Source organism: Peromyscus maniculatus, chromosome 19 (assembly GCF_049852395.1).
Source record: "Peromyscus maniculatus bairdii isolate BWxNUB_F1_BW_parent chromosome 19, HU_Pman_BW_mat_3.1, whole genome shotgun sequence".
Taxonomy (NCBI): Eukaryota; Metazoa; Chordata; class Mammalia; order Rodentia; family Cricetidae; genus Peromyscus; species Peromyscus maniculatus.
Window position 1 is genome coordinate 23,012,575 of NC_134870.1, and position 23,741 is coordinate 23,036,315.

At 40.4% G+C, this 23,741-nt stretch overlaps 1 protein-coding gene and 1 long non-coding RNA gene across 10 annotated transcripts in view; one reads left to right on the plus strand and one right to left on the minus strand.

Annotated features, from left to right (window-relative positions):
• Nucleotides 1-23,741, plus strand: part of Camk4 (calcium/calmodulin dependent protein kinase IV) — a 228,758-nt gene that overhangs the window by 128,410 nt on the left and 76,607 nt on the right. For 7 of the 8 annotated variants that reach the window (XM_042264336.2, XM_076554885.1, XM_042264335.2 and 4 more), the window contains 2 exons: nt 14,542-14,604; nt 16,421-16,503. In XM_042264336.2, coding sequence (XP_042120270.1) covers nt 14,542-14,604; nt 16,421-16,503 — 146 coding nt within the window. Of the gene's footprint in view, nt 1-14,541; nt 14,605-16,420; nt 16,504-23,631; nt 23,682-23,741 lie in introns of those variants that run through there. The other variant, XM_076554889.1, reaches the window with a different exon arrangement.
• On the minus strand, nt 10,708-23,645 carry LOC121824132 (uncharacterized). 2 transcript variants are annotated; one of them, XR_013046017.1, is made up of 3 exons: nt 23,108-23,645; nt 14,106-18,499; nt 10,708-10,982 (listed from the first exon to the last, which is right to left on the minus strand). It is a non-coding gene; the product is annotated as an uncharacterized LOC121824132 (long non-coding RNA). The 2 variants fall into 2 exon arrangements; XR_013046016.1 differs by having other exon boundaries at nt 23,103-23,645.

Consider the following 23,741-nt stretch of genomic DNA (forward strand, 5'->3'; position numbering starts at 1 on the left):
AAATGCTTAGACTGTTATTGAGGATTATTATGCTTTTTAAGTTTCAAATGATTTTTTTTTTTTTTTTGGCATTTCTGAAGAGCAGTAATCAGGGTCTTTGAAGAAGCTCTTACTGTTTGGGAAGAAGTGAAGGCCAGGCAAGATGCTAAAGCAATATGTTCCGAGCATAAAGGTGTTATATGTTTAAACATACTCTTGGTAGAGGACTCGTTGTCAAGATCTAGTTGAAGAGTCTTAAAATGTTAATAACTCCAGTGTTTTTATTTCAATTATTTAATAGATCACAAATACATGAGTTTTTTTTAAATAAACTAATGCCTTGGTTTTATAACAGAAAACTGATGATTTAGTTTTAAGAATCATGCAGATCAAAGGGAACCCTGAGCTTCCCTGGCTTTCTGCCCTCATTGTGGGTGATTTCGGAATCATGCAACGGAGCCATTGTTGTTTGAAAGAAGCATAAAGTGGAAGCAAAATTGCACTATTTTTGTGCCCTCCTGAGAATTTTAAAAGCACTTTGAAAAGTATGACCTTGTCCAAGAAAAATTGCTGAAGGTACTAAGAAGAAATGATGAGACCCAAATATGCATAGGATGTAGCTGATGCTCAGTTTAAATATGACTGAAGTGTGACTCTGATGGTCAATAGTAATTATTAAACATAAAACTGGCCTTAAATATTTCTTAAATTGAAGTGAGGAGCATTGTTTTGATCCCAGTTTCTGAAAAGGTCAGGGAAAATATGTATTTAAGTGAAAACACACGAGTCCCTCCCTCTGGTCACTGCTTGGCAGGAGTGTTATCTTGGACACTAATAGCAGATTTTGATGAAGCTATGTACTACTCTATGGTAGCTTCTCCTGCCAGAGTTAGAAAATGTTAAACAGAAGATGAGAAAAAAGTTAATTTTGTAAATGTCATCCTAGGGAAGGCGCTGACATCCACTGAGCATCCACCACAGACCAAGAAGTTTCCACACAGACCAAAATCCATATAACACCATAATGCATGGTCATGATCAACATCTCCATTTTGTATAAGAAGAAATTTAAGTAATCCTTGTACAGATTAAGAGACCCAAGAGAGGGCTCAGAGTAGCCAAGCTATGGAATTGTCAGATACAATGAAAAGAAAATTTAAGTACAGGCTAGAATGGTTAATACCACAAGGTATTGTACCAAATGTTGGTACAATTGTTAAGGAACAGGCATAATGTTTGGACTGGGCATTGGTGATATTAGGCTACTAGTAATATTTTTAGGGAAAAGTAACAAATCATATTTTTTGATTTGAAAATATGGAAAAGATATTTTAAAAGCTAGAAGTATATAAAACAAAATACTGATGACTAATTATATTACAGTTGTAACTATTTTCACTTATTTTCTGCATACTGATGACTAATTATATTATAACTGTAACTATTATTTTCTGCATCTTACACTTAAAATGCATGCTTACACTTAAAATTAATGCTATATGTTTGTTTTCTTCCCATTCTGACAGTATAAGCCATGAAAGAGAATTTAGGAAGCTTGGCACTAACTCTGTTTTCATAATGGGATATCAGTTTCTTTTTGGAGAGGACTTGACCATAATGGTATAGGCATCTTCTTTGGGAACATGGAGAACTGATACTTGTTATGGCTTTGTGTCCCGGGGGTCCCACCATTTCATCTTCCTTTAATCTCCTCTGCTGTTGTATTTAATGCAAATCATGAACTACTCAAAGTAAAAACAAGGTGTAGTGTTTGAAGGAAACACTCCTTTCTGACAGCTGAAAAAAACCCGTATAAAATGATAGGCGAGAGAGACTAGGCAGGATTTAAATACAAATTGCAGCAGACTTATAAAATCAGCGACTCCACCCAATATCTATCAATTGTATTTCATAGAGTGTTACTCACTCAACCTCGGAGAACTCCAACGTAGAGAAGTGGTGTTGCAATAGCTTGTGTCGTATGTCTAGAAACCACAGGTGACTGTCTGTGTGGGCCCTTAGGGAATCTCAATGCTTTTCACTGGCTTGAGGCAGTCATTCTCCACTCCATTATTGGCAATAACACACACACACACACAAATACACATGTGCACACATGTCTTAAGACCTAAAATGATGAGAACTAACTAATCCTAATCTTATCAACCAGCACTTGAACCAAGTCTGAGCTACCCTTTTATGTTCGTCAACCATCTCCCATTCCTTACTCACCTAGTCAAATTATTGTATACCAGGCATCAGTAAATAAAGCTGGATTTACCAGTATGCTAAAAATAAAATAAAATAAAGATTCATTGATGTTGCCATGGAGTTTATAATTCATTGAAGGAAAATATATACTGAAATAATAATTAGGTGACAATGTATATTTTTGTAAGTGTTTTAAAAAGAAATTGGATGATGAAGTTTGAAGTTCATGGCATATGCACATGTATGTGGTTGTATATCTTGTTTTGTTATCTTTTTTTCCCCAATACATCCTAAGATGACCTTGAACTCATTATTCTCCTGCGCCAGCCACCCAGGTGTAGGATTCTAAGTGCTCACGGCCATGCCTGGCTAGTAACTACTTTTGGTGGAATGGTCAGGAAAGGAGCTTTCAAGTGAAGTGAATGAAGAAAAAGGCTGGTGGATGATAGAGCATAAAGCCATCAAGCATGGTCCAGGGTTAAATGTCCCATGAAGAGAGGAAAACGACATCACCCAAAGTGGGTGACTGACTTCTAGAATATGTGTTAGAGTTTATTTTCAGTCTAAGCACAGTGGGATACCAAAAGCGGCATTTAAACTAGGAAGTGACATTATCTGACTTGCATTTTAAGTGATCATTCTACCTACTTTATGCAGACTCCTATCTGCACAGAGGATAGGAGTCAAAGCAGGGCATTACTGTAGAAGTGCTGTAGCCTTTAAAGTATGGGACACGTCAGACCAGAATGATGATGTGGAGTGAACAGTTCCAGTGCCTTGAGCCCAGATGAGAGGTCACAGAGGCAACCTTAGAGTTTTTCTATGGAGGGGAGCAGACACATGGCATCAGAAATGACTGGATAGGGTCTACTGAACTGGGGAGATCCTTGTAAAGATGAGAGAAACTAGATCAGGATTACTCCCCTGAACATTCTTAATTCTGGAGAGAGAACAGAGATAAAAGGAGAATGGAGTGTATAAACCCTTGACGGTCTTCCTCCATCACATACCAGTTCCTTTCATTTCCTCCTCCGCTGGGCCAAACTTGTTCTCTATAGCACAGTGGCATCATCCCAAATCATTTGTTTAAACTCCATTCCGCTTATTATCTCCCCCAGGAATATTAGGTTTGTTTCATTCACTGTCAGAAAAAAAAAGACTCTCCACTTTGAAGCAAATTCCCAGTGTCTACAAGTAGGAAGGTTTGTGTTAAGGATCTAAGAAGGAAGACCTTTAGCTGACTCACTCTGGAGGAACTCTTCTGCTCCGAAGCCAAGCCACCTCTTCCATAGACTTTGCTGTTCAAAACGTGAATGCCTTTTTTTCTAGGTTAAGCTTCCAGAGATATTCCTATGTTGCCTGAAGTCTATTCTGATCCTCTGTTCAAAGCCCTGGTTTTCTCCTTTATACACCCCTCTCCTAAAGTTCTAGAGTCTGAACGGGAAAGGAAGTGACTAGTAACAGAACAATTGGAAGACTGTGACTGTCACAATTTTCAAAGTGAAGCGAAATCAGAGTTACGTGAAATGGTTGTTAGAGCCTGCCTTCTTGTTCTGCTCACGGCAAAACGGGCTGTACACTAGAAATATCCAATTAGATATTGAATTCCCTGACCGTTTATACCCACCGCCTGTCCATCCCCACCATGTCCATTGCATGTCACTGCCCCACGAATTTTCTGACCATTATACCCACCGCCTGTCCATCCCCACCATGTCCATTGCATGTCACTGCCCCACGAATTTTCTGACCATTATACCCACCGCCTGTCCATCCCCACCATGTCCATTGCATGTCACTGCCCCACGAATTTTCTGACCATTATACCCACCGCCTGTCCATCCCCACCATGTCCATTGCATGTCACTGCCCCACGAATTTTCTGACCATTATACCCACCACCTGTCCATCCCCACCATGTCCATTGCATGTCACTGCCCCACGAATTTTCTGACCATTATACCCACCGCCTGTCCATCCCCACCATGTCCATTGCATGTCACTGCCCCACGAATTTTCTGACCATTATACCCACCGCCTGTCCATCCCCACCATGTCCATTGCATGTCACTGCCCCACGAATTTTCTGACCATTATACCCACCGCCTGTCCATCCCCACCAGGTCCATTGCGTGTCACTGCCCCACGAGTTTTCTGACCGTTTATACCCACCGCCTGTCCATCCCCACCATGTCCATTGCATGTCACTGCCCCACGAATTTTCTGACCATTATACCCACCGCCTGTCCATCCCCACCATGTCCATTGCGTGTCACTGCCCCACGAGTTTTCTGACCATTATACCCACCATGTCCCTTCCCACCATGTCTGTTGCATATCATTGCTTCACCTCTAAACTATCACCTCCTTCCTGTTGACTCCAAACTCACTCACATTAAAAGATTTGGGAGACAAATGGCTGAGGACAAGTAGTATGAAGTTCAACATGGAAGGACCCAAATTTTCTATCCCCCCAAAAGCTGATCGGTAAGCTGGAATAGAAGGGGAGAAATGGAGGGTAAATTCAGTACAAATGGCTATGCCTTTATTAGTGTATTTCTGGTGCTGGCTGCGTCTTTTCTGTCTTTTGCATCTGTAGAAATGACAGTTTTATTCTGTTCCTCTGGCCATGCCCTCACTCAGCGCATGACTGTTTCTCCCGTGTGTCTGTGTCTGTTACCTTATCAGCAGCTCTTTTACTGTTTCCTTCATTTTGATTCCTTGCAATATAGTACATAGCAATTTGAGACCTATCATTTATTTTTTTCATATTCTGCCTCTACTAGGACATAGAATTCTTTATACCCCAGAGTTGATTTATTCACTGATATAGCTTCATTTCCAGAATATTATCTGCATATAACAGGTACTAAAAAGTGTTTGCTGAATGAATAGATTAAAAATTGTTTTGTTGTTGTTAATGATGCTGATAAACACAATTTTCCATGGATTTTTATGCCTTCTCAGTGATTGGAGAGAGGAGAAGGAAGGGAGGCAGGTGTATCAGGGGTTAGATGAAAGGGGTATAAATTTTTTACTGTAGAATGAGCTCACCAAGGATCCCTTAAATTTGGTGTCATAAATTTCAAATTGGAAGTTAATGAAGTTGCACATTTTCCCCAATGGATCTAGTTCAGACACAGAAATCGAATAAAAGTAAAGCTTAATAGGCTTAAGAATTTTGTCTGGAAATTACAAGTTATTGAGAGATGGGCAGAGTATGTGTAGTGCAGTGCATAGACTAACAGATTAAGTCATAGGGAAGATAAGAAATAGAAATTGTGTGCACTGTTGGATAGCAAGGTTTTTGTGGCCATCAGAGGATGGTAATAGCTTGAGTTGTAACCATGAGAGTGGGTTGCTAAGCAGGGTCAGAGGAAGAAATGGGGGAAAAATGAATAAGTGGTAAAGAAACAGGCTAGAATGCTGAGTGAATCATTGCATTGTTACCTATGTTATTAAGAACAATGATAGTAATCGCTGAGGCAGAGATGCATATGCTAAGAATCTTCAGAACAGGAGTGAGGGAGAGGGATCCAGGAAGTGACTGCAAGGGAAAGTTTAAAGGTTGCATGCTGATGATGACTGGGTCACAGCAGTAGGAAGCAGGGGCCAGGACCTGTAGTGTATTTTCTATTGATGCCAAACCAGGTCACCGTTAAAGTCCATGCCAAAAGCGAGGTAGTCCAGATTTACGTTTAGACAAGAAGACGGAGGAATAAAAACAACCATTCTTAGTTAGAGCTCTCCAGTTATTGTGGATACTAGCGTCATGTGAGAAATCCTCCATTTAATTATGTGTGTGCCACGTTTGATTTTCGTATGTTCAAACAGCAGCCCTTAGTTTTAAAATCCTTGTAGACTAGGATAGCGTTTGAATTGAACAAAATTCCACTTGTCAAGACTCTTTCCAAGCGTGCGGGTGTCAGCAGAGGAGACCTGCCAACTGTGAGGAAATTAAGCAGAACCTATGTAAGAAGGCAATCATTCTGAAAAGTTAAAGACATTTCTTACGTATCCATTTATATCTTCCATGTTTTCATAATGCTTCTGAGAAACACAATTCTGTGCTTTGCATCATTCTCTGAAAATTATTCAAGCCAAAAATGAGCCAAAGAGGGCAGAGAATGAATAGAGACAAACATGATCCATAGCCTCATTCTCTGCAAGGATAATTAAACCTACTGATGTTGTGTCTGTTAGTATGGGTGTGTGTGCACGTACATGTGAGTAGATGTGTGTGAATGTGCTTGTGGAAACCAGAGGTCAAGGTTGGGTATTTCTTCTAGGTTGCCCTCCACATTTAGTTTAGACTGGGTCTCACTGAAGCTGGTTGAATAATGGATTTGGCTGGGACAGTTGGACAGTGAGCTGCAGGGACTCAACTGCCTCCACCTCCCCAGTTGTAAGGGACAGGTCAGTGGTGCCATTCTTGATGTTTGTAAGACTGCTAGGGATCCAGTTTGGATCCTCGTGATTGTGTGGCAGGAATTTCACACACTGAGCTATCTCCCCAGCTCTGGTCCTAGTTCTGTGTGGAAGTGCTGCTGCAGTGGATGGAGACACTGCAGACAGGAAGAACACCTGTCTCTTTTGATAAAGGTCACCCAGCTCACTCTGAGGGTGGAGCCTCCAGGTCTAGGTTGTGTGTCACATGATCAGGTGACTCAAGTCCAGCAGAGGTTTGCATCCATATGTCTCATTTCTCCCAGATCCCCCACTGCTCTGCCTCAGCCTGTCCCTTGCACAGCACAGAAGCAGGTGTTTATCTTTCCTTTGCAGTCTTTTCTTCCTTGCATGTCTTTAAACCCTTCCTCCTCTTGCCATCATCCTGGCTAACGCTCTGGAGTACATTTACTGTTCATCCCAATGAAGGGTCCATATGTAATGAGCTGCATCCCACTTGGAGGACTCTGGAATCACTAAAGAACTGTACTTCCCATACACTTCCTTTTACTCAACTTTCTGTCGCTAGGGCAGACACAAACTTGGAGTTTCTTTTGATGTTGAGAAATCTTGAGTTCGATGAAATTTTGGTCTACGTTTCTTTTTATTAAGTGTGCTGTTAATCTTATTTTTCTTATGCAAAAACTTCCAATGGTATATTTTGTATGGAAAGTATAACAGTGATCTCTTTATATTGGCTGTTGCAATTACGAGAGTGAATGGAGCTTTTTCTTTGAATACTCTTTGTAGTTTAAGGAGAAGAGCTGAAACAGGGCCCTACAGAAATTCACCAGTGCCAAATCCATTTAGACATTATCTGTTTGATGTTGGCAGTCACAGCAATGACACAGACTATGTGAGTGGGAGGCACAGTTCTTTCTGATCAGCAATAAAACATCCTATTTTGGAAGGCATGAATGGGACTCCATCACTGTCAGACTTTCTAGTATTAAAATTCAGAGTTGGAGAGAAGGTTCAGCAATTATGAGTGCTTGCTGCTCTTTCAGAGGACCTGAATTGGATTCCAAGCACCCACGTCTGGCAACAACCACCGTCTGTTGTCCGTTCAGCTCTAAGGGTTCTGACACCCTCTTCTGGCCACCACGGTCATCTATACACACACACGGCATACACTCATACAGACAAATACACAAACACAGAATGAAAATAAAAGTAAATCTTTAAACTTCATTAGGCCCAGATTCTTAGGTGGTACTTTAGATTCTTTCTGCCCATGCTGGTCAGGGGCAGAGGGATGCTGGAATGCTCTTTGGCCACTGCATGCACTTGACACACAGAGTTTATTCAATTTATTTTGATTTATTTTGCTTTACTAAACATAAAAATTAAATTCAGCTTTATTTAGATATGAAACGAGACAAGGGAAAACTTCAGCTATCCATCAGAAAGCTTTTCTGTGATCCTGAGACACAATTTTGAATTGTCACAGACTGACACAGAGCATACTATGAAAATGCATATTTTATTTTTCACTCAAAAATACCAACCTAGAAGTGTTTTTTTGTAATATTACCTGTTGAATATTACTACAATAAATATAATTTAACTCTCAATTTTAAAAGGTATCATAATATGAAATACGTGCTAGATAACACATCAAAACTTTTGTTCAGAATGTGTTTTTATATTAGAAAATATCTTGTTGAAAATGAAAATATAAAAATGTTAAGGGATTCTGTTATCTGCTATCATTTTACATTGAGCAGAAATACATGAAAACATTAGGGAGGATTGTGTATCACATAAATCCTAAATGTACAATCAGAACAATGAGTCCTAACTTAGGAATCAAAGATTTAGGTCTGATAATTTTTTAAAAGAATCATAATAATAATTGCAAATATATGTATTTTGCGTAGTAAGGAAGTTATTGCTGACCTGGCGGAGTAAAAAAAATGTAATCTCTATTGTAAAATTAACAGATAAAATAGAAAGAACAAGTCTATCTACCCAAGTTACAAGTAGGCTAATAGAATTGTCTTGTCCATATACAAACTATAAATGCCTAGATTCAGGTGCCCATGTTATAACAAATGTGGTTCGTTGTGAGATGATGGATGTGAATTTGCTTCACTGTGGGGACTCTTATTATCTGTAACACCTGTGGGGCATTTACCCACCAACCCCACAGTTCCCCAGAGTTTTCTTGAGTGTGAGCAGCAGGAAATATTAGATAGAAGGATTTACTGTGGAGAATCTTGCGGAGATAAACAGATAGAAAATAAAGGACAGCCTCGAGAGGACCTGGAACCTTTTCCAATGGGCCCTGACTGTCTCTGCCCCAGGGTATTTATAGAGAGGCCAAGGGGTGGAGCAAAAGCCCCCCCCCCAGCACAGCCAAGTGCAGACCATCTCAGACACCTGCACTCAGGCCCGTGGTCCTAATCATCCTTTATGTGGACCTGCTGGGTAAAGCCACAAGGAACCCAAAAACAGGCTCCCACAGGATACCATATTCAAAAATAATAACAATCCATCAAAGTTTCCTTCAACAATGTCTGCAGAAACCAAATGGGAAGCTTTACTGTCATTCAAAAGTGAAGTACATCTCTCGTCAGGTCGGGCTCCTGCACCAGGGCTGGGCTCCTGCACCAGGGCTGGGCTTCTGCACCAGGGCTCTCTGAAAACTGTTCTGAACAGGGAGCTCTGTGTGAGTGAGAATAATGATGCCGACTTTTATTCACGCCACTGTAGATGATGCTTTTACATGCATGATTTCAGCCAGCTTTTTAAAAGCCATAGCTCCAGTGCCAAGGTCACAAGGCCAGTGCCCTGCAGATGGCAACATAGTTTTTTCTATGAGCCACTTTGGAAGAAATCTGTCTGTGTCTGAGTGTTCTTGCAACGATTTTATGCACAAGCAGAATAGCTCTTGCACAATGGAAATTTTCCATGAAACTTACAATTTTTCTTTAAAATTAGAGAACTTTCACTGTCCTTGAATCTCTTGTCTGTATCCCGGCGACTGGACTGATTGGCATCACTTATTGGCCGTCAGCAGCCCTCATCACACTGTCTTCATGTACCACATACACTTAATGAATTGTTCTTCATTTCTTAACAATGGGATGCTTTTTAAATGTCAAACAATGTAAAAATAAATGCTTTTTACAGTTAGCTCAGTATTTAAATAATAACAGTATTTCAACCCAGAAAGTTATCTTGCACCGAATGGAAATTTGGATTTTAATTTGTTTTTATGTGTATTTATGAGTGCCTACCTGTATGCATGTGCACTTAGATATATGATCAGAGTCCATGGTGTCACAATGTGGAATTAGATCCCCTGCTGCTGGAGTTACAGACAGTTTTGAGTCACCATGTGGGTGCTGAGAACTGAACATGGGTTCTCTGCAAGGGCTCCTAACAGAAAGCCAGCCATCTCTCTAGGCCCCGATGGAGACTTTAAGACAAAACACATCATTCATTACCTTCTCTTGACATTATTTAGATAAATCTTATCCCCAAATTAGATCACAAGCTTCCTCTCAAAAGACCGTATTTTGCTTGCTTTTTGTAGGTTCTGCATTGTTTAATATGGAGCCAAGCATATAAGACCTAGCTAGATACTCATTACATAGAAACTTAGAGACCCTTGACTCTCTGGTTGTATGGAGAGCTTTTTTGAATAGATTATATGTTTTTTTTTTTCTATTTTGGAAGTTTTGAGAATATAAGCTGTGGATTCCCCCCCTTCCCAACACAGTATTTTAGGGACTGGTTTTTACAAACTTCAACTCCTGCTGTCATGCTTGTTGCTGGTCCTCATTGTCCTACATTGCTTTCTTCCCCTCAACGTGTGCCACTAGGAACATCAAAATACTGGACAAAATGGCCTACTGTGGGTGGAGAGTAAGAAAGCAGAGTTCCAGGTACGCATGAGTCTGTCAGACTAATTCACCAGGGAAGCAATTGCCACACATCCGTTTGCAGTATGGATTTACAAGAGTTTTGTGGAAAAGCCGTATAAGTTACTACTTTGTAGAGTCTTTGTGTTATCGTTAAACAGCCATAATTTGAGTATTAAAGCTACCGATTGCAAGAATTGTTGTAAATTAATACAAATTGGTGGTTTATTAATTAGTCTGGGATGTGGGAAAAAACCAAGTAACATCTCAGGATTTTAGGCAAGCAAATAAGAGGAAAGAAGTAATAAAACAATCATCAATGGGGCCTTCAGTATCTGACAACATCCAGTTTTCAGGAGATTCAGGTCCTGCCCTAACCTGCCATTCCAGTTCCCTCAATGCTGACCAGAGGAGATGGCTCCTTACCCATGCTTGGTCCTGTCAGAGTCACGTGTCCCTTACACATAGATTTATGCACTGAAAAACAAAACAATGAGAACATTCATTGAGATTAGCCGATAGATGTTTGAGTCTGAGCCTCTGTATTTGGCTATCTTGTAGACAGATCTCTGACTTTGCATGTGCCAAAGTTTTCAACTATAGCACAGAGACGTTTGAGCAAGATGTTGGTTACTTGTGCATGGAAGAGTTTTGCTCAATACGTACTCTGTCTAAATTGGGCAGCTATCATTCAGTCTCTGGGGGAGACTGCTGAAGCAGTTTCCAAATGTTTTGAGTCACGGAACACTAGGTGGATGTATTTAAATGTGTCTTTTCTTATTCTTTCACAGAGAAAGCCCTAGAGCCTATCCGTGTGATGCATAGTCACTTAAATTGCTTTCCTGCCAGCTTATTTTTCTCCACTCACAATGAATCTGTCCTCCCATGTTATTGCCTGTATTAGCTGTCAGTTATGAAGATAGACAGATCATATCTTCCCTATTTCTCTCTAGACAGAGTTTATAACTGATACTTCATTTTTGTATGAGATAGTCACACATACATTATTAAGTATTCTGAGTTGCAAGCCGCCATCCATCCCATGTAAGTAGAATACATTTTTGTTTCATTGTGTTCATGGTTTGTTCTGGTTTTTGTTGTCAACTTGACACAAATTCAAGTCATCAAAGAGCAGGGAACTCCAACTGAAGAACTGACTTAATAAGACTGGCCTGTAGCCATGTCTCTAAGACACTGTCTTGACTGACGGATGGCTGATGTGGGAAGGCTCAGTCCACTGTGGGCAGCACCATCCCTAGACAGGTGAATTGGAGCTGTAGAAGTGAGCTAGCTGTGTGTGAGCCAATGAATGAACCAGTGTTCCTCTATGGTTTCTTCCTCTGTTTTTGCTTTAGTTCCTACCCTGACTTCCTTTAGTGATGGATTGTCACCTGGAAGTATAACTTAAGCCATTTTTCCCCCAAGTTGCTTTTAGTCAGAGTTTTTTTTTTATCACTGGATCACAAAAATAACTAGATAATAGCTTAATTTTCTTTGGCATGGATACATAAAAACACTCTGAGTGTTCTAATTGATTTTATAAATAACCACAATTTTCATGGCTATGAAGCTTCAAGTATGTAATTATTGGTATTTTATTATATGTGATTGAAAATTTTTTAATGAGATGGGAATGTTTTTAATTTTTTTATTGGTGTGAAAATAGTGGGTTTCATTATGTGTATCATCGAGCTTTGCTTAAGTTCTTCTTGTCCTTTTTTTGCTCCCTCCCACTGCCTCGGTGTCTTTCTATGTCTCAAATATAGTCCCCCTTCTGCTTTCATGTCATTTGAGTGTGCCCCTCCCCCGTGTGTGTGTGTGTGTGTGTGTGTGTGTGTGTGTGTGTGTGTGTGTGTGTGTGTATCCTGTAGCTGAGAGAAAACACGATATTTTTCTTATGAAGTTGGCTTATTTCACTTGGCATGATGAACTCTAGTTGTGGAAGAGTTCTTTGAAATTTCTTTATAAACATGTTTCTTCATCATAAAAATTGAAGGTGTTCATACATAGTGACTGATCTCTTTAATCAAAGAACTATAGTTTGACAAATTATTTTTGCCAGGAAAAATTATTAATAAATATATTATATGCATATTATATGTTGCAACCAAGGAAAATAGTGTATAAATTTTGTAAGAGTCCTCTGAATATTCTTTGTTTTCAAAGAATTCATCATGGTTAGTTAATATTTTCATTGAGGAAAAAAATTTATCAAATAAATATTGTTCTTTGTTTTGAGTCATGATGTGTTAACCACACTGACATGGAATTGGATTTCTCCTCAAGCCCACCCTTTCTTCCTCCGAATAATGACTTGGAGGGTAGAGGCCATTCTTTTGAAAACAATTTCTTGGATTTGCTCATGGTTTAACTCTGAATGGAGCATAGATCTCTGTACCCTCCTGGATCTTGAGACATCTCAAATGACAGAAATGATAGCATGGGCACAAGATCAATGGTATAATAATGATGATGTGGGGGGATGGGATACACACGTGTGTGCAGGTGCATGTGCACGTGTGTATGAATTTGTAGAGACGAGGACGATTTAAGGTGTCCTGCCTCGGCTGCCACCCACTTTTTTTTTAAAAGAGTCTTTGGCCTGAACTACCAAGGAGGCTCGGCTAACTGGCCGAGAGCCCCAAAGATCCATTTGTCTCTGTCTCCCTAGGGCTGGGTTATAAATGTGCACCATAGACTACACTTAAAATTTTCTGTTTGCATATGATTTTTAGAGAGTCCAAACTGTCATTTGTTTTCTAATCCTGAGCATTCAGATGGGGAGCATCTCTTATTTTGCAGATGAGAAATTCAATGGACATTTTCCCCAAAATGTCATGTGATGAACCTGTACAGTGGTTCTTAACCTTCCTAATGCTGTGACCCTTTAATACAGCTCCTCATGTTGTGGTGACCCACAAGCAAACAGTTATTTTCTTTGCTACTTCATAATTGTAATTTTGCTATGGTTATCAATTGTAATATAATATCTGATATGCAGGATATCTGAAATGTGACCCCCAAGAGGGTCACGATCCATAGACTGAGAATTGCTGTGTTAGTGTCTCTTAATCACCACCAGTAGAAACTAACAGTGGATTACAAGAAGAAAGAAAATTGAGTGGCTCATATGATTATAAGGCTCAAAGACTAAATGAATCCATACTTAACAATACAGGAACTAGGTGATATCGACAGTTCTTCTCATATCTTAGTTATTTTTTTCCTCTATGGTGATATACAGTATAACAATTGGATATGGTAGCTGTGGAGTCTGTTCTTTTTTGCTCTCATAATTTCAAATATAAAGGGAATTCTCTTGGTTATTTGAGCACAATTTCTGGAGAGGACATTGTTGATGACGTGGTTCTGGCAGAAACCCTTGATTCCTTCACCCTCCCACAGGACAGTACATGTGGGCTAGGCTGAATTATGGGCACCTCTATGTGAAGAAGGTCGCTGAAGTGATTGACAGTTCTATGAGGTTGGGTGAGACGTCTGTCAGTGAAAAAAAATTGTAGGGACAGGTTGAGATTAACTTGTGTTAGTGGTAGCAGTGGTTATGATGATTTTTGATAGGAAAGGGGACAAATAACATACAAAACAATTGTAGATTGTGTGCTCCATGAGTTACTGGATCTCATCTTTGTCTCTGAAGCCTCAGAGAGGTAGGGCATCCAGCTGAAAAGGAAGGGAAGAAGATCAGAAAAGAGCCCAGCATCAGGTGTGATGGCATGCACCTTTAACTCCACCCGAGAGGATGAAGGATCAAGAGTTCCAGACCACCCTGAGCTGCATAATGAGACGTGTGTGTGTGTGTGTGTGTGTGTGTGTGTGTGTGTGTGTGTGTAAAGAGAGAAAGACAGACAGACAGAGACAGAGACACACAGAAAGAAGAGACAGACAGAGACAGCACACATTTCCAGTCATTTTATTTACACAGTTGGCTAATGATGTGACTCGTCTTTGGCACAGTCAAAATTTTTCTAGGTTGGAGTCCTTTTCTGTTTATGACTTATTTTTTTTTACCTTCTAGGTGGACAAAAAGATTGTAAGAACTGAGATAGGAGTCCTTCTGCGCCTCTCACACCCGAACATCGTAAGTGGCTTTTAGCTTACTATTTCAAGTCATTTCTAAAGCTGTAGAATGGGGTCATCATCTTCCACTGTCTGTGTTGATGGTGGGGGAGGGGAGGAGTCTTCCTCACTGTCAGGCAGTATGGCCCAGCTCGCTCAAGCCTTACCTCACCACATGCAATCAGTTTCAGAATAGATGGACTAATAATACATACGATGCCTCTTTTCATGCATAAAAGGAGAAAAAATGGAGAATCTTATTTTGCTCTAATGAAACACTGGCTTTCTCCCTCTTTTGTTTGCCTATCTCTTTAATATGCCATTGCAGATAAGGCCTGTGGGGAAAAAAGGCATTGCTTTCCAAAGTCATTTCAGCCTTTGAGAGAGTATCTGCTTCGGAAATAATTCAAAGATGCAAATAATGATGTACATGAATGGGGAGACTAAACAGTTTCCAGACACTCTGCAGTAGTCCGTGTCCAGACGACGCCTCTGAGAAAAAGGCCTAGTGAAAGGCTTTTTGGAATCAATGAAGTGAAAAAGAACAAAATCATTTTTGCAGCAGCAACTTGATTTTACAAATTAAGCCATCTACCTATTTTATTTTAACCTACTTGTATGAGACTAAAGTTGTGCCTGGGGTGATGACCTGCAATCCTGAAAGCAAAGTGCATACAACTTGATACAGGAGTTAAAGGTGCATCCAATACTTTTCTTAAAATGAATAAGAAGGTGGACTGTAGGTGGTGACCCAGGACCCAGGCATCACACATCCCTGTGTCTGCCATTTTCCATTCCTTGGTGTGTTGACCTCTCACCCTGTACTTTGTCTTCATGGCCCCATAATGACAGCTCTGCATTTTTATAAACGCCCAGGTTGATATTGAAGGGAGAAATTGGAAGGACCTCGTCAGCAGAGAGTCAGAAAAGAAAAGGTTCTCAGAAGCTACTGTAGCAGAGTGCTCTGTAACGTTGCTGCCCAGAGCTAACTACAGATGCTCCCCAACTAAATGATGGCTCACATTTCAGAGAACAGGGTTGTCTCAAGTGGCTTAGGCCACTGTCCTCCACAGTGTTGGACCAGGCACCAGAGTTCAGTATGCAGTGAAGCATGGGGATGCTTTGAGTGGGCAGTTCTCAGGGGTGCCATAGTCAATCATCACTTCCATGTTATCCATGCCTCTTCTGTCTAAGGAAGTCAGTATGCAGCATTCATCACATGCAGATCAGTGCTGGCTTCCAGATTTCCTGATGTCTGGAGAAATGCCCACATTTGGTTGGATTATCTGAATGCAATGAAACCCCGCTGTAGCCAATCAAATCTCTACCATCACTCTTTCCAAGGATCCATCACAGACAGGTGGCTCTACTGCTGAAGAACGCTTTTACACACAGACCTTACCCAGCCTGGCCTGCCTTATACTCTAAGTCCAAATCTGCTGTTTCCAAGAGAAAGCAGTGCTTATATCTAGCATCCATGATGCTTTCAAACAGTTTTGTAAAGTTAAGCCTTGGTTTTGATTGTAGAAAAAAACATGCATTGCAACATTGGAGTAAATTTTAGAAGTGTTTTTAAAGGAGTTATTTCAAAATGAAAAAAAAAAGTCAAAATTTAATGGGACTTTTGAAAAAAATCAAGGTATCTGACAAAGCCAGCAACTGAGAAGAGGAGGGGCCTAATCAGTGTTTGTCTAATGCTAGAATGGGGGGCTTTCACTGACCTGAGCCAGCACACTGGTATTGCAAGCTATTGCTTTGTCCATAATTTTAGACGTTTTCAAGGAAGATGGGGAAGAGCAGTTGTTGATGTTCATTCTTAATGTACATCTTTCTCTCAGATAAAACTTAAGGAAATATTTGAAACCCCCATGGAAATCAGTCTGGTCCTTGAGCTCGTCACGGGAGGAGAACTATTTGACAGGTGAGTTGGGCCTAGAGGGTCAAACAACAGAAATGTTTGCTCTGTGTCACTAAAAAATATTAGAAAGGAAAATCTTGCAAATTTTTCATAATAAAAGGATTATGTGAATTGATATATTTTCTTAAAATAAATCTTGCAAAGCGTGTTGAAGAGAGAGGGGTAGATAGTATTTGGTAAGACATACAAATAAGTAATTAAAAAGAAAAGCACTGTGATATCTGTTTACCTTCCCAAACATTTATCTTCAAAAAAGTAGAATTCTCAAAAATCACATTTATATTTTAGCTAAATAGTAGTGTATATGAGATTATTTTTATGAGAAAATACTTAAAATGGTATTCTCTGTTATGATTCAAAAACTCACAAAAGTCCGTGTTCTTCAAAAGATCATCTGTAATGTACTCTCTGCAGTAAAAAGTTCCCTGTTGCAGAGTAAAGCAGAGTACGCTTTGGCCCCTGGTTGCCAATGTGAGGGGTTTGCTCATTGCTCGTCACTCACAGAAAATGTTTGAAAATGGGAGAGGAGAGGATGCCCAAAAACCTGGAAGAGCAGTTATGGGTCAAACCAGCTCCTGGCTTCCATAGTCATCCCTTCTCCCTGCCTACTCAGGAGAGTTATGAGTGGGTTCTGGAGGGTCGTCTGCTGTGTTCGTTAGGGTACTCAGCAAAGAACGAAAAGTGAAGAGAGAAATATGAAGTAGGTATATAGTAAAAATGGCGAGAAGCTGATCTAAGGGTCTGAGTAAAAGAATGGGGTGAGAGATAGCTGGTAAGGGAAAGCCAGAGGACTGAGTGCCTGGATCCTGTCAAAAATGCCGTTAAGTCTTTGCTGAATGAACGAGCAACTGTAACAATGAATGGACTCTGAGAAGAAAGGTATCTAAAGGGGGTTAGCTTTGATTGTTGAAAGAGGAACACCAATTCCTGACTCCTACAATGGTCTTGAATGTTTGTGTTGCTCTCTAATTCATATATTGAAACCGTAACTCCCAAGATAGTAGTCCAGAGGTAGCGCCTGTGTGAAGAGATGGTTTCTGAGGGAGCCTCTATGGGTGGAATTAGTGGCTGTATGAAGTGTGCTCACTCCTTCCTCCAGGCAATGGAGACAGTGAAAGGGCTATGTTGATAGAATAATGCCACCCTCAGAAACAATCTGCTGGTGTTCTGGTCATTCACATACCAACCTCTAGAACCATGAAAAATAAATGTCTATTGCATTCTAAGACTTACAGTTGATCACTCTGTAACAGTCCAGATAAACCAAGACAAGTAAGTAGACTTTAAAACTGTGACTTTTTGATTATTTTAATAATAAGGATGTGCACGTCTGAGTAACCTTCTGGTGGCAGTTTGTTGACAGTCTCACAGTTGTGAATCTTGACTTTACCACTCAGAGTAAACTAATCTAGACTGAGGTACTTAACATCCCTGAGCTTTGTAACAAATTTGAAGCTGTTCTGTGCTGCTCAGAAATCTTAGGTTACACCAATTCCACTACAACGATGTAGCTTATTCTAAATTCATCTTGTTCCCATGTGCCCAGACAAGATTTCTCTGGGGTTCACCAGTATTTATTTATAATGGTCCCTTTAATAACACCACTTTAACCGAATATTTTTGTGATACGGTCTTTGTCTAGGTACAGTAATATATTTATAGTAAGAGCCTACTGGCTCTGGAGCCATGAGAGCTCTCTGAGGAGATCTTGCATATTTCTCTGCTAATTATGGTCTATTAGATAGAAACCTCATGTTCTTTCATTATAAATAGTTGCAGATAAGAATCCCACATGGAAGCTACCTCTTACCTACCACCTCTGGAACTACCTCTTACCAGTAGTTCTTTGGTTTACCTACCACCTCTGGAACTACCTCTTACCAGTAGTTCTTTGGTTTACCTACCACCTCTCTTCATTTGAGTTAATGTGGTCAAGAGTCTCTTCCTCCCATTGCCCAAAGCTTCTGTGAGGCAATTTGGGATGAAATTTAACTCAGCTCTAGGAAAAAGAAATAAGAATGGAAATGCTGTTGATAAATTTCATTTGTAGAAATAAATGAAGTATTCCTGTTTCATAAAAGACTGACAGAGAGTCAATGAAGTACTTGCCCCTGTACAAGCTCTCAGTGACTTCATAACATAGATTTTACCTTGAATATTGTTCACATTTGTTGCTATGGCTGATGTAACTAGGATTCTCCATTATGCTCTTTAATTCACAGATATTCTTACATTTTATCAAGTTGAAATAAATTTTGCATCATTAGCCAATCTATTGGCTTTTTTCTTGAGAGTTAAGAAAATCCTAATATTGTTTTTGTGCACTTAGGTCAAGTTATAATTGTTTTTGTTTTCGTTTTTTCGAGACAGGGTTTCTCTGTGTAGCTTTGTGCCTTTCCTGGAACTCGCTCTGTAGACCAGGCTGGCCTCGAACTCACAGAGATTCGCCTGGCTCTGCCTCCCCGAGTGCTGGGATTAAAGGTGTGTGCCGCCACCGATTGAAATGCAATGATAAGAATTTATTCCTGGTCTAGTGGTAGCTCTAATAGTAAGTAATGAATGAAGTCAGAGCCATTGATTGGGTGATAATTAGCTCATTAGAGTCAAGGTGGTTGTGTTTTGTGAGTAAAAGATCTGGTCTGTGATGCTTATGGAAAATTAAACAGTCAAATCCAGGTGGGATCTACATTTCATATTGAATTTAAATAAAAAAAATACACAGATAAATGATGCAGGATTTTAAAACAAAATTGATATTTTTTCTTAGATAAGTCATATACATTTTATGTAAAAAAAATCCACATAATTCTGACATAATGTGAAAAAGAAAGCTCTCAGAGTTCAGTTCTTCTCAATCTTATCTCAACTCTTAAAACCTTAACATCTGACTTCCTAACAGAGCAAACTCCAGCATTTTCAGGTAAGCTTTCCATTTCTCTCTCTCTCTCTCAGGAAATGATTTTATTTTGCCTCACAGCCAACCCAGCAGACTCCTCGGGCTTCTAATCAAACTTCAACATTTCCCCCAATGTGGTCTTAAAACTCTAACACCTGAACTCCTTGTGACTCCCTTTGTCCTAGCTTACCTTCTAGGAAGTTTTGGTCACCAATGCCAAAAACACTATAGAGAGAGATTTTTAGAACACAAAGCTTTGAATGTTGACTCTTCCAAGAAAGCAGGTTTCCTTTAGTTTTAATGTAAAAACAAAACAGTTTAATATGAACAGGCACTGAATATTCAATGGTAGCCTCCCGAAGGCCCTTCTGTTTTATGCCAGAGAGATCCATAGGTTTTTTTTTTGTTTTGTTTTGTTTTTTCGAGACAGGGTTTCTCTGTGTAGCTTTGCGCCTTTCCTGGGACTCACTTGGTAGCCCAGGCTGGCCTTGAACTCACAGAGATCCGCCTGGCTCTGCCTCCTGAGTGCTGGGATTAAAGGCGTGTGCCACCACCGCCCGGCTGATCCATAGGTTTTAAAATATTTTTTTATTCATTTTGCATACCAACCACAGACCCCCCCTCTTATCCCTCCTCCCACTCCCCCCCCCCCCCCGCCTGCCCTCCCAGACCCACCCCTCACCCCTCCTCCAAAAAGGTAAGTTCCTCCATAGGGGGACAGCTAAGCCTGGTACATTCAGCTGAGGCAGGATCAAGCAGATCTCTAGGTTCTCTAAAGGTCTCCACTTTCAGCCAGGTGGTCTTAGCAGGGCCTTTCTTCCTCAACACCTATTGCATCCTGACTTCTGTCCCTCAGCTCTGTGCAGGTTCTCAGCCTGTCTGCTGTTTCTTCAGCACCAGGAAATGCCTCCAGAGGAAGCGCAGGGCATCTGAGGGCAGGCTGGGCTGCTGGCACCGCTTTCTTCTTCGACCTTGGCTTTTCAATGAAGTCTTTACTTCCGAGTTGCCCTCTGGTGTCTTGAAACAGGATTTTAAATGCTTTTAATATATTTTTTTTTAGCATTTCATACCTAAGTACTCTGTTTACATCATTTCTACCCCTTTTTCTCTCTGCTCTAACTCCCTATGTCCCTGCCTCACTGACTCCCTCTCAAATTTGACACCTTCTTTAATATTAATCTCTCTCTCTCTCTCTCTCTCTCTCTCTCTCTCTCTCTCTCTCTCTCTCTCTCTCTCTCCCGAGTTTATTAAGTGTTCCCATGTGTACTTTGCTCGCATTATTGGCTCACACACGGCGAAGTTGTTTTGCTATGTAGACATGTTTAAAGGCTGACCACTTGGGATTGGATAACCTGTTAGAGGGCTCATCTCTGGAGAAAATGGACTCTTCATCTCTCAGCCTGTAATTCTTCATCTAGAGTGAGACCTTGTGAGATTTCTCCCAGCCATACTGGCATGTCAACTGGTATTGTCATTATGTAGGTCTTTTTTTAGGCAATCATATTCCTGACACTCTGTAGTTGCGGCCTCCTAGGATGTCTAGATATCACTATCTTAGAGCCAGCAGCCTGTTCCTCTGGTTCCTTCAATTCTGTCACCCCTCTTCTGTACATGTGTCTGTCGGGGTCACTCATTCTCTCCATTTTGACTAGCTGTGGATCTCTGTAATCATCCCCATCTGCTCCAAAGAAGCCTCTTTGGTGAGGGCTAAGAGCCCCACTTATCCATAGGTACAAGGGTCAGTGTTTAGAGCACAGCCAGAAAGTATATTGGTTTAGGAAAATGGCACCAGAAGGTTTTCCTCTTGGGTCTGTGTCCTCTCCAGCCAGCAGTATTTAGGTAAGGTTATTTTATTTAGTGTGTTTTTATTTTCTTGCCAGGAGCCTGACCAACCACCAATGTGAACACAGACATTCCAATGTGGTTTGAAAATTCTTTTACCAACACTAGTCTATTTTCCTCTTATAAAAAGTCAACTTTCAGGGGAAAACAGAGTGAAAAGGAGTTTCTTTGCTGTGTAGTTATGGAGACTTTGAATTAGTAAAGATATTTTTGGTTGTGAACCCAACCTTTAATGGCTGAGCCATCTCTCCAGAATTACTAAGAAAAATGGTCTTGAATTCAGCAGCCACACTGTCTTTCCCAAGGCTCTGTTTCTGTGCAGTATTCCACAGTCTTTCTGAAAAAATTCAGTCTCACACCATCGCCAAGAGAATGAACTACAGTTAATTTTTCTTGTGGAAAATTCAAGTCCTATGGGCTGGTCTTGTATAAAGCTGTATTTAGCCCATTCACTATTCAGGGTTTGTGGGGCCTTTTCTTTTTCCAGGGACACGAGCTAAAGAAAATATTAGTGTTTTGAAAACTCATGCTTGAATTTTATGTCTCTGACTCTAAATTTATTTTTCTGCACTTTCTACAACTTAAAATGTTCTTTTAGTAAATCACAAGGTGCCTATAAACAGGGGAAAGGGTGATTATATTTCATGCACTTAGTCTGTGAATTGCTATCAGTTACATGATGACTAGTATATCCATCTACTTCAACATTTCAAGACATTTAACCAATACAGTTGAGACTAACTGAATTTTTAGGAAACTGTCCCAGAATAAGGACTACTTCTTACCCTGTTTCATCAGGGTGGTGTCATTGTTGATAGGGTTAACCCTATTCAGGAAAGTCAGCTCTATGAAAATTGTGCTAAAGTTCATCATTAATTTAATCCTCCAAAGTGAAGCTCTACTATAGCTGATTGTCCATAAAGGATAATTAGTCACTGTGAGAACCATGTCCTGTACTCATTGGATCCTGGCCATCTGCAAGGCAGCCTGCAAAGCATTTCACCAGAATGGGTCATTTGCTCCTCAAAACAACATACACAAAGTAGGTCTTCTTAGATACATGTTCCAGACCTCCTCAAAGCAACATATACACAGAGTAGGTCTTCTTAGATACACTTTCCAGCCCTCCTCAAAGCAACACATACACAAAGTAGGTTTTCTTAGATACATTTTACAGACCAAATAACTGGAGAGCAGAGAAGCCCATTAACTTCCATGAAATCACCTGCCTTAGAGATCTATAACAGAGAAGATTGACTCAGGCCTGCCATTTTCCAAAGCATGTGATTATTCTAGCACGTCTGTTCTATCATATCATGCTCCTTCTATGTAAGCTACTGTCAGTAGTTGTATTCCAAAATGAAACCTCAGACTAGCTGTATAACATCATTTCTGTCTCCATCTCTCTTTCTGTTGCTATGATAAAGTACAAAATCAGCTTAAGGGAGGAAGGAGCTTATTCTGCTTCCCGGTTCAAGGGTAGAGGACATCAGGGCAGGACAGTCAAGGCAGCAAGAGCCTGAAGTGGCTCTTTGGATCACACCATGTCTGCAGTCAAGAGGCGAAGAGTAATGAGTGAGTGCTGCTGTGTGGTTCTCTCCATTTACATGTTCCAGGATCTCAGCCATGGATGATGCCATCTGTAGCTAGAGTTTTCTTGGTCCTGCCTGGCCCACAGTCAGGACAAATCTCTCACCTGCCAGTCCCGCAGCCGCTTAGACCCAACCAAGTAAACACACAAAAACTTACATTGCTTACAAACTGTATGGCTGCAGCAGGCTTCTTGTTATCTAGTTCTTATATCTTAAATTAATCCATTTCTATTAGTCTATAAGTTGCCACGTGGCTCATGGCTTACTGGTACCTTACATCTCGCTTGTCATGGCGGTGGCTGGCAGTGTCTCTGTGACTCAGCCTTCCTGTTCCCAGAATTATCTTCTCTGCTTATCCCACCTATACTTCCTGCCTGGCTACTGGCCAATCAGCATTTTATTTACACAGAGTGATATTCACAGAAGCCATCAGCAGAGGATGCATCTTCCCATTTCAGTGAATGCAGTCAAGATAAGCCCACACAAACATGCCTAGAGGTCTATCTCCCAGGGGGTTCTAGATTCTATGAAGGTGACAATTATTACTAAGCATCACAATGGCCTACTAGAATATTAGGTTAATCTGAGAATTAATATGCATATACTTGTTTTAGATATAGATATTTGAAATATGTATCATTATGTGGTTTTGTGGCTATACGTGGAGCAAACGTGTGTTCTGATTCAGAGCAAATATATAGTGTGCTTTCTGTAGGAACTTGGAGGTAAAGGAAAGAATGGAGGTGAGATGGTTGAAAGGTACAGGGGATAAACAGAGACTTGTTTATTATTTTAGATGAAGCCCTGGTAACATATTAATTTTCTGATGGAAAGGAGCCTACATGAAGCAGGTGAGATCCTTGGGAGAAAGGCTTGTGTTTGGAACAACATTCCAGACAAAGCCCTGGGGG